This window comes from Lacerta agilis, chromosome 8 (assembly GCF_009819535.1).
Source record: "Lacerta agilis isolate rLacAgi1 chromosome 8, rLacAgi1.pri, whole genome shotgun sequence".
NCBI classification, from domain to species: Eukaryota; Metazoa; Chordata; class Lepidosauria; order Squamata; family Lacertidae; genus Lacerta; species Lacerta agilis.
In genome coordinates, this window is record NC_046319.1 from 36740844 (window position 1) to 36752071 (window position 11228).

Below are 11228 nucleotides of genomic sequence, written 5' to 3' on the forward strand. Positions count from 1 at the left end.
TTAGGATGGAAGCTATGCGCAGCTTCCCTCCCAAGTCTCTGCATCTGTTAAAGACAGCCCTGCTCCTGGTCGTTGTCCTCCTCCTGCTTCCTGGCGAAAGGCGGCGCGCAGCCTTCCGAGGCTGCCTTCTCGGGCACCCCAACCCAGGAGAGCATGTCCTCTTGATCGCCGTTACCATGCCAGGAATCAGGGTGGTGGAGGAGACAGAGGACATTTTCCACTGCCTCCTCCCTTGTTTTGGAGTTGCCGGGGGGGGGGGGCAGTGGAGGGATCTTTGCACCACGGCGCTGGATATGCTTAAGATGGCCCTGATCAGAAGAAGACATAAGAAGTGCTCTGGGGGATAGCCCAGCCTCCTGTTCTCACAGTAGCCAACCAAGTGCCTGTGAGAAGCCCACAAGCAAGATCTGAAGGCAACAGCTCTCTCCCCACTTGTGATTTTCATGCTGCCTCTAACAGTGAAGGCATAACATCGCCATCACAGCTAGTATCCATTAAGTCTTATTTATCCTCCACAAATTTGTCTAACCCTCTTTTAAAACATTATCACCTATACACTCTTAATCTACTATGAAGTGGCTCTTTGGGGTCATGGGCAGAGAACAGTCTTTCCCATCACCTGCCAGCTTTCCCTGCCCCAAACTGAAGATCCCAGGCAGGGGCGTCGCTGGGGAGGGGCGGTGGGGGCGGGACGCCCCCAGTGACAGGGTGAGCAGCGGCGGGTGGGGGTGTCAAGCGGCGGCCCCTCCCGCCACTCCCACGCGCCGCAGCTCCCTCCGTCACCCCCGGAGCAGCAGCACATGGATGGGGTGCTTCTGCCGCTTTTTTTCGGCGGGGGGGGGCGACCCGCGAGGGGGGTTGTCACCCCCTCCTCGCTGGTCACCCCCCCCCCGCGCCGAAAAAACCGCGGGAGGGCGGGCGGGGAAAGCCTGGAAAGGAAGCAGAGCAGGCGCGTTTAAGCGCCGCTCTGCTTCTTTTTCCGCTTTCCGCCGCTTTTTTCGGCGGGGGGGGGGGCGACCAGCGAGGTGGGGGTCACCCGTCACCCCCTCCTCGCTGGTCACCACCCCCCCCGCCAAAAAAAAGCCTCGGAAAGGGGGAAATCCCCCCTTTCTGTATACACGTGCGTCGTGACGTCATGATGACGTCACGGCGCGCGCGTCGTGCCCCTCCCCCAGGGGGTGCCTCTGCGCTGCCGCCGCCCCCAGCAGCGCAGAGGCTAGCGACGCCACTGATCCCAGGGATTGAACCTGGGACCTTCTGCATGCAAAGCAGCTGCTCTACTGCTGAGCTACTATGGCAGACATGGCCTTGCTTAGCCAGCCTGCCTCCACTTGTGCTGCCTGTTTCCTAGGTGACTTCTCATCTGACTGGCAGAGGCAGCTTACTTGCAAGGGGAGAGGCAGGCCAGCATCCAGGCAGGTGGGCGCCTTTGCTTTCAGCCTTGACAATCTACCAGCACAAACCCAGCTCTAATTAACACCTGCTGAAGCAACAGCTGCTGGAGGGAAGGGGAAAATGGAGGGGGGGGGAATGGAGCCAGACTTATTGTTTCAGCTGCTGCCGCACACATGTATTTCTTTCCCTCCTGGAAGAGCAGCTGTGGGTGAAGGGGAGGACTTGAGGGCCCCCCCTGCCCCCACTTGCCTGAGCAACTCGGGTGCTGCTCCGCGTTGCATATTTCACTGTCAGCAGGAAAGGGGGGTTGTCTCCTCCAGGAGTCCCGGTTGGCAGGTATACACTGTATAAGCCAGGAGAAAGGAAGAGGGAAAAGAAGGTTAACTGGAGGACAAAGCCAGCAATTAGAGGAAAGAGTGATGAATCGCTCTGCCTCTGCAGAGAAAACGAGTTGCAGTGGAGGAAAAAGGTGCTAATTGGGCAGAAGGGAGCCAAGGTCAATGTACTTAAAACGTGCAGAATTGGAGGATGCTGGTGGGTCCAGCACAGATGCCTTAGGGCAGCAGGGGTGAGGGAGCTTATCCAGCCCAAAGGGCCATAGCTCAGTGGCAGAGCATCTGCTTTGCATGCAGAAGGCCCCAGGTTCAATCCCTACCATCTCCAGGCAGGGAAAGACTGCCTACCTGAAACACTGCAGGACCGCTGACAGTCAGTGTAGACAATATGGAGATAGATGGAGCAGTGGGTCTGACTCAACAAGCAGCTTCCTATGTTCTGATGAAGGCCCTATTCCCTCTCTCACTGGCAGCATTCCAGGGGCCCCTTGCCAGCGGTAGATGTGGCAAAAGTCAGTACTCTCAGACAGCTATACCCTGACTGTCCATCGAAACGACGCAAGAGGTAGTGTCCTGGCTCCCATTTGTGGATGTGGTACACAGACTGTCAGCTCAATTATTGCCCAAGGCTTTATTCCAACAGCCACCACAATGCCCCCAAATACATTACACAGTTCAGAAGTTCATAGCAGAGTTGTGAAGTACATAGCTTAGCATAAGATTTGTCCCAGCACTTGACACACACCCCTGAGCTTCCTTTCTGAAGAGTGGAGTGGGCACAGTCATTTGCACAGTTGCATGGGGCTGGGCAAGCAAGCAGGCACTCCTGTAAGAAGGGTAGGTGTGCTTGCGCCAGCACAGTCATCACCATGTCCTTGGTGATAGAAGCAGAGATGTCACAGCTGGCTCCCTATCCAATCTGGTCTCAGGTGCCTCCTGGGTGGTGGGGAACGCCAGGCAACTCAGCCCCCACATTAGAGGCATCCTATGACGCTGAGGTGGGAATCTCTCCAGACAACCTGCTCCCCCCCCCAACATCCAGATCAGCACCTCCCAAACCTCTGGGCCTTTCCCCAGGGTGCAACTCCACCCTCTTTTCCCAATCAGCCTCCCCTTGTAATTATCAGTAGAGGAAGGCGTAAAGGAGGTCCAGTGAGGATGCCTGTAGGGCTGCATTTGGTGTGGGGTGGGGGCGGACCTGATTTCCCCACCTCTGCCTCAGAGTGATATAAGAAGTCATATTAATTGTGTAAATGTAGCTTATCTGCATGTTTCTTGCTATGTAAATAGCATCCTTGAGGCTGGGGGTGGTGGGGAGGGGAAATTTAACACAAACTCCCTACCCCACCTGGGTGCCAACAAAAAGAATCTCTCTGAAGCAGCTGATTGCATTTCAAGGGAAACTCTTGGGAGCCAGTGGGCGATGTCCTCAAAAGACAGGATTTCCTCAAAGGAAAGGTAATCAGCAGAGAGGAAAGGGTTAAACTCTCCCTCTTTGCTTGTTGAGAGCCTGATAATGACCTTGCACACAACTGCTGCTATTTGCAATTCTAAACAAACAAACAAACAAACAAACAAACAAACAAACAAACAAAGGTGCTTGTTACATTTAGCCAAGACACAAGCCTTGTTTGTCCCAGATATGACAAAACTAACTGCTTATTCCCCTCTATTTTAATGCAAGAATCAGGGATTTTTGCAGCGGTTAAAATCCACACAATCTCCTGATTAACCTACCCATCAAGACAAGACCTTCAAGGAAGATTAAAATGGCTAGGAGATTTGATTACTGAACTAACTGCAGAAACACTCATTCTCCAAATCCCTGCCCCCCCCACTCCGCACCTGCAATTACAGCACACGTCTACAATTTACTATTATTATTATTATTATTATTATTATTATTATTATTATTATTATTACCTGAGGATCAATTCTGATGCAAATGTAACAGTTGCTGGGACATTTGTCAGGTTTACTTTTCTGCCAGAGAGCCCATCAACCAGAAAGAATCTTCGGAGGTAGGATGCTGGAAAAATCATTGGGGGTGGAGGAGGGGGAGAGCAAAAGCCTTTATATGCTGAAGACTCAGCCCTTTGTGCCATTGAGAGGAAAATAATGAAACCCAGAATCTGACAAAGATGCACTGTATATTGTCTTCTATGTATTGTATGATGCAGTACACTGTATACTGAGTAGTCAATTCTATGTATTCTTTGTAATTAAAGAAAGCATTAAGCCAACACATAGTTGAAATGGGGAAATGGCTCCCACAGGAGACAGTCATAGCTTAGCTGGCTTTAAAAGTGGTTTGCTCAACTTCATGGAGAGTAGGGCTATTGATGGCTAGGCTACTTATCATGATGTCTATGCTCTTCCTCCACAGCTGGAAGCAGTAATGCTTCCAAATACCAGTTGCTGGAGATCACACAAGGGGACAGTGTTCACGTGCTCGGATCCTGCTTGAGGATTTCCCATAGGAAATCTGGCTGGCCACAGTGAAAACAAGATGCTGCACTAGATGGGCCATCAGCATGATCCAGCAGGACTCTTCTAATGTTACTGACCACATCCATATTTCCAGCTCTGCCAAACCCACTTCGCCATGAAGACCTGGCCATGAGGCAATGAGGCCCTTAGCCCGAAGAAAAGATTAGCTACCACTGTGGCAGTTTGCAAATGTTAAGCCAAATAGGATGTGTACACATTGCCAGCTTAGGATGAAGCTAGGTTGTTATTTTTCCCAATTTGGATTAAAGTTGGTGGGAGGTTCTTTTGGGGCGAGGGGAACATACATCTAGACTCAGTATTTCATAAGAAATACTTTTTGGACATTACTGGACTCAACTTTGGTGAGTGGGTGTTGGAAAGCTGCGGCTGCAAGGTATGCATCAAGTATCAGTCTTGTTAACAACCCCACAAAGTGTTACTAGCCTGCACAACTGTTCACTAGTCTTTTGGGGTTCTGCCCTGTGTACTGGGTGCAGAAAGGGGGTCTTTCCCTCTTTTGGCTGCCAGCTTGCTTTCACAGAGCGGGAGAGCACTTCATTCCTCCTCCTCCTCCTCCTCCAGCCTACTTGCTCACCTGCATGCAATGCTTGATCACCCTTAAATACAGCCTGTTGCAAATACATTGCCAGAGGATGTATGCTTTGAAAAGGTCACTAAAGGTCGTGCTAAAAACTTTCCACTGTTTGGAAAAGTGGGGTAAAAGAACTAAAGAAATTAGGAACATAAAGACTAAGTTTCTTAAGGGGGCTGGGAACTGCCACTCTATGATGCGCCAGCTACAATTCCCAGGATTATTGGGGGGAAGCTGAGTGCTTGAAATGTGCTCTAAATGTATGGTGTGTGTACACAGCCAAGGAAAGTCTCACCTTGGTTGTTTGTAAGTATTGCTGGATTCTCTACAGGGACTGGCCACAGTCGGACACGTCCTTCTTCATCCTCAAACTGTAAGAACATCTCATAAAAGACAGGTTCAGGGACACCTTGCAGTAGGGCCGAGACGTCGAGGGTGCACTATAACAATGGAGAATTATTAGATACTACCACATATCTCTTTACTGTGCAAAAAAAAAAAGAGTCTGCTGGGAAGAAGGTGAATCCATTTACTCTTCTGAGTTGTCCTTTTTTACTCAGTTAAAAAACGAAAAACATAGATTAGAACACGAGCCGCCCAATGCAAAAATGAATTAAGCCTGCAGTTCTATACACATCAGTCATCTTCACTAAAAAGAGTGGGATTTAACAGTCAGGGTTCTTTGCCATAACATATACATAAGTGAGATGAGTGTTGTAAAAACACTTTGCACAGACTCTGATTCAAATGAATTATTACAGCAATGGCTCAAGGCTGCAACAGATGCCAGTTTTATCACCCACTCATTTCCTTATGTTAAGATGCCATTTTTCTCCCATATTGCAGAGTAGTGTTAAACCTATCTTTGCCAAGGGTAAGGAATCTCAGGCCCTGGGGCCAGGCTTCTCTCTCCAGCCCTCAGAACTTTCCCTGGGCCACACATCTGTCCCCCAGGACCTGTTTCACACCCTCCTTTAGTGTTTTTGCCTGGCTAGAATGTGTCCTTGAATTCTGATCATGTCCCTTGTTTGTCTGGATGGAGGACAGAGAGGTGTGTGGCTGTAGAAACTAGCCTACTGTACAAAGATAATATTTACATCTGTTGCCCTTCCCACTTTTGCCTCTGACTCCTCCCACCACTGGCATCTGGCCCTTGAAATGCTTTCCAGAGTGGAAAGAAGCCATTGGGCTGAAAAGGTCCCCCCACCCCCGGAAAATCTATGCCATAAAGCAGAGCTTTCCAAACTGTGTGTTAGTGTGTTGGCTGCAATGAGTTGGTGTGTTGCACCAACGCTTCCTGGACTCTTCCCAGGGCTGCAAAGGGATTAGTTTAATCTCTGGTTTGCTAGCAAAACTGAATTACTGTGTCGCGAAATGATGCATGTCTAAAAAGTGTGTCAAGTGCTCAAGGCAGTCGCCTCACCTTGCCTCATGGGTGGGCTGGTCCTGGTGGGGGACACACCCACTACTGGCATTCAGCCCCCAGAGAGGTTCCAGTGAGGCAATGCAAACCTCAGGCTGAAAAAGGTTAGCCACCCCTCTGGGATCTTAGAGGGGGAAAGCTGCCTTGCACTAAAGCCAACACTTACAGACTGGCTGTATGATGTTCCAAACACAAAGGCAGCATCCAGGACACTCTGTCTGTCAGGGCAGAGCTAAGGGGAAGGAAAAAGAAGAAGAGGCAGAAATTGCACACAGCCATAATTTCCTACTTTTTCTTCCCGAATGCCCATGAAACGAACATGCAAATCCTGCTAATTACACGTTAAACTAGTATGCTCCACTGAGATAAGCTGAGACCTATATTAAGGTTACCAGATGTCCCCGTTTCCCGGGGACAGTCCCTGGATTTACAAATCAGTCCCCATACAAAATCCATTGAAGTTGAAAAGTGTCCCCGGATTCATTGAAAAAAATATGGTAACCTTAACCTATATTAAATTTTAAATTATATTATCCAGTCCTTCCTTCAAGGAGGGCAGAGAATACACACAGTATCATTTTATTCTCAGAACCATCCTGTGCAAGGAGGTTAGCAAGCAGCCCCAGGGAACTTGCTGGCCAAGATATGAAGGTGGCTGCTGGCTTAGACCTCTTTCAAACAGGGTTAGAGAGTCATAGATGAAGTGAGGAAGGAGGAGGGGGAGGAAGAGGGTAAGAGGTCTATCAGTGGCTGCTAAGCATGGTGGTTATATGGAACCTCCAGTTTCAGGGCAGTCTACTAATGAATAACAGTAGCTGAGGGATAAACAGTGGAGGTGACTATATAAAAAATTCTCCAACCTCTCTTCTACGCTGACATTCTATTGGAACTGCAGCAAAAACAGCAATGTTACCAAGAACAGAAAGAAACTGACTCACTTGCAATGTCTCTCCTCTCACGTCTTCCCAGCCTAAGAACTTTCCAAGCACATTGTACTTTATGACCTTAAAGTCAATCTGTAGAGATGAGGGGAAAGACAGTAACCGGAGGCCAGTGTTCTCAGCCAGCTTCTGTACATCTTGAAAGGCCCGTCTGCAAAGACAGTCCTGTGGTCTATTCAGCTCAATTTAAAAAAAGCTAATAATGACTGGCAGCAGGCTTGGCAACAGTAGCCTACGGTAGTTAATATCTACAAAGAGAATAAAACCTCAAGCTTGCCTGAGGCAACACATATCATCCTGGAACGTTTGCGTCATAATCCTGGGTGCTGGAAATGGGCTGAGGTTGATCAGATGTCAATGACACTCTGCACATGCTTAGAGACACCCCATATTGTTTCCAGTTTACTACTGTATTGCTGAGTCCCAGAGTTAAGAATAGGTTGTAGAGCTGAGCTTTTGCAGCAATTAATCCCCCAACTTGGGGGATTAATTGCTGCAAAAGCTCAGCTCTACACAGTTCTTCCATCCAAGCCCTTTAAAACAATGTTTTCCCTTGTAAATCAACTGATATAGTTACCCCATGTGTTACTATAATGTGTACACAGCCTTATTTTTCTCTTGCCTTCTCTCTCTCTCTCTCTCTCTCTCTCTCTCTCACACACACACACACACACACACACACTGCAAATTGCAGTCTTTGTGCCTGCTTGGACTTGCCTTCAAAGTCTTCCCAAAAACCATCCGAGGGGAAGTTCCTCCAAGACTACCGTACCACAGCTTTGGAAGATCTTGGCTTCTGAGAAGAAAACGCAGTGAGGATTTTTATCTAAGAAGCAGCAATGCTCTCATAAAAATATAAACTTTTAAGGTCAGGCTAAATGTGGTGCCAGTTTAAATGCTACAGTTGTACCTTGGCTCTCGAACACCTTGGGAGTCAAACATTTCGGCTCCCAAATGATCAAAAACCAGAAGTGAGTGTTCCAGTTTTCGAATGTTATTTTGGAAGCCAAACGTCCGACGGGGCTTCTGTGGCTTCCGATTGACTGCAGGAGCTTCCTGCAGCCAATCAGAGGCCGCGCTTTGGAAGTCAAATGTTTCAGAAGTCGAAAGGACTTCCAGAATGGATTCTGTTCGACTTCCGAGGTACGACTGTATAGCCTTACAGCTGGTATATTCGCATTAGGAAAGAAGGTCCCACAAAATCACCAGCCATGAGGCTCCTCCAGACTGAGACTGCAGCACAGGAGGGGCAGGATTAAGGCCCCACGTGCCAACTCCCTATGTGGATCGGGCCCTCCAGATAGGCAGTTTACTTTTTTAAAAAGCCACACACGCAATATATTATGAGTGGGGCATAAATACCTCCTTGCACCAAGATTGATGGATACTCACTTGGTCTTCATATAGAGATCATAGGCCCGGTTTTGTAAAGAGAAGGCTTCCAAAATGACCATGTTTGTGAGAATTTGGCAGGCCGTCACATTGCAGGTGTTCTAGAGAAAAGTAAAACTGAAAAAAGGTGAAGACTTTCCTGTGCAAGAGCTTGAAGGAGAGCTGGAGATAGATGAGCACCTAAATCCAGAGAAAAGGCCTTTGCAAGGCCTCCCGGGTCTTTCTGTTTGGCATTAAACATTAACGCAGATGTCAGATGCAGGAGGAGGAATCTCACAGTATGCACATAACAGCTGGGACAGCAGCTTGCGGAAGATGACGTGTGTCAGTCGTGGGGTCGCCAACAGAGAAGGTAAAGCAGGGGGTGGAGAACCTGAAACCCAAATACAGTCCTACAGGGCTGTTTATCCAGGCCTCAGGAGTCTTCATAGGCCGCATTCCCTACTGGCCCTGCCTTGCCTGCCTCCAGTCAGTAGAGGTCAGGGCTGAGACTATCAGATTTAAACTCCACCCACTTTCTCTCCTGCAAGAAGCAGCCATGAGGACTAGCTCCCAGGTGGCTTAGACTCCAAAGCCATCCTTGTTAATATGAAGAAACTGTTAGTAAAGAACCTTTCTTTCTTTACCAACGGGACCTCTGTGTGTTTTATTTCCTCTCTTGTGATCTGGGCATGTGATAAGAACAGGTGGTGATATCACTGCGTAGTTCCAGCTCCCAAGCTTTTTAACTCTGCTATAAACCTACCAATTTATTTATTTATTATTTTTTTAAACTCCCAAACTTTGTAACCTCACTGAGTGTTTTTGGCCCAGCTGAAAGGTCCCCTTCAACTCAGGCAGGAAGTCCTGGGTACAGTCCTCAGCATCATCCGTTCAAAGGATCAGGTTGCAGAAGAGGGAAAAAATATATCTGCCAGAAAACCCTTTCATTACATTTTATAACCCACCTTTCCTACAAGGAGCTCAAGGCGGCATACATTATTCTCCCCTCCTCTCTGTTCAGTCCTCACAACTCTGTAAGGTAGGGTTAGGCGGCAAATTGATGACTGACCCAAGGTCACCCAGTGAGCTTCTTAACTGAGTGGGGATTTGAACCCTGATCTCCCAGATCCTAGTCTGACTCTCTAACCACTACTCTACACTCACTAGAGAGCTTCCAGGCTAAACAGACAGACAGCCTGACCTGCTTTATAACAGCTTCATGTGATGTGGCTAGTGTGTGCAGAGGCATTGTGAGAAGGCAGCAGAGTTCTGATCCTGCCCAGAAGCTTGTGGGAGGGAGGGGAGAGCATTCTTTGTTCTGGGGACGTTCCCAGGATACTCAACCAAAGCCACAAAATAGCTTAAGTTGGCAATGCAAGGAGGAGGAAGTGGAGCAAAAAAAAAACCCAACCCCACTTACGTTGCAACTCAGGAAACTGTCGTCAAGGAACATGGATTCCCAGAGTGTGTTGGGTGGCAGGTTACTCTGAAGGAGGGGAAGGGGCAGAGAGGGGGAGAGGGAAAGTCAACATCCAAAGAGCATGTCTGCATATGACAAAAAAAGGAATGAAGGAATGTGTTCTTACACAGCCATGGCAGTTGAGAGGCGAAGGCTGCTCATTTGTCCCATTCAGTCCAACTACACAAATGCACCCCAGGCCTAGAAAGAGGAGGAACACTCAAAAACCTTGCATTGATTTCTTTATGGTTCCTTCCTTAAGATCCCGATACATCAAGTGCTTGCAGTTCAAAGCTATACTGTGTGTGTGTGTGTGTGTGTGTGTGTGTGTGTGTGTAAATCTCCCTCTTGCTTGGCTTCTTAGTTAAGGGGATTATTCTTTCCACTGCCACCCTGTTCCCTGCAACTTATATTATTGCATTGATTTCGCACTCACCGTCAGGGCTCTGCATCTGTTTCTGGGCGCAGGAGCCACACTGGCCTGTCTCAATATTGAAGAATTCTTCGGTCCCACATTTCCTTGGTGGGCCTGACAAAACAGGAACACCCCCGATAATTTGAGGCGTGGAGCAGTGAGGGAGGTAAAGCAAACAGAGACAGAGGAGGAGGCAGGCCAAGTGAAGTGGCATTCTCAACTCAGGCTCCTTCTTCACCAAGTTAGGTGTTCGTTTCTCTCCCATATTTATTCCCTGTGGAGAAAGGAGTTGTGGACTGGATAAGCCTGGTTGGCCAGAGAGTGTATACAGACAAGGGCATCCATGGTAACCCAAGCCAGGTGTGGCTTCTTCCATACAAAAGGGAAGCGGCTGGGATTCCTGGGGTTTAATGTAAGAAGGGCCTCCTGGACCAGGCCTATGTACCATCTAGTCCAACATCCTGTTCTCACAGCGGCCAACCAGATGCCTGTGGGAAAACCACAAGCAGGACCCAACCACAAGAACACTCTCCCCTCCCGTGGCTTCCAGCAACTGTTATTCAGAAGCGTTACTGCCTTCAATCACAAAGACAGAACAAAGCTTTCATGGCTAGTAGCCTTCAATAGCCCTCTCCTCAATTTGCCAATCCTTTTTTAAAGCCATGTAGGTTGGTGGACATCACTGCCTCCTGTGGGAGTGAGTTCCACAGATTAACTATGCGCTGTGTGACGTACTTTTTGTCTGTACTGTACAACCGAACAGCAGAAAGAAGATACCTTTGGATACCTCCAAGGTCACTTCCA

General features: G+C 48.4%; 1 protein-coding gene across 1 annotated transcript in view; it reads right to left on the reverse strand.

Annotated features, from left to right (window-relative positions):
• LOC117050961 (meckelin-like) overlaps positions 1-10751 on the reverse strand; it is a 29767-nt gene extending 19016 nt beyond the window's left edge. The window contains exons 1-9 of the mRNA XM_033156937.1: positions 10446-10751; positions 9971-10036; positions 8569-8669; positions 7894-7972; positions 7174-7251; positions 6402-6467; positions 5108-5252; positions 3654-3759; positions 1645-1738 (exon numbers count right to left, since the gene is read on the reverse strand). Of these exons, the coding sequence (XP_033012828.1) occupies positions 1645-1738; positions 3654-3759; positions 5108-5252; positions 6402-6467; positions 7174-7251; positions 7894-7972; positions 8569-8669; positions 9971-10003 (702 nt within the window). The 5' untranslated portion in view covers positions 10004-10036; positions 10446-10751. The remainder of the gene's footprint in view (positions 1-1644; positions 1739-3653; positions 3760-5107; positions 5253-6401; positions 6468-7173; positions 7252-7893; positions 7973-8568; positions 8670-9970; positions 10037-10445) is intronic.
• Between the last annotated feature and the right edge of the window lie 477 nt (positions 10752-11228).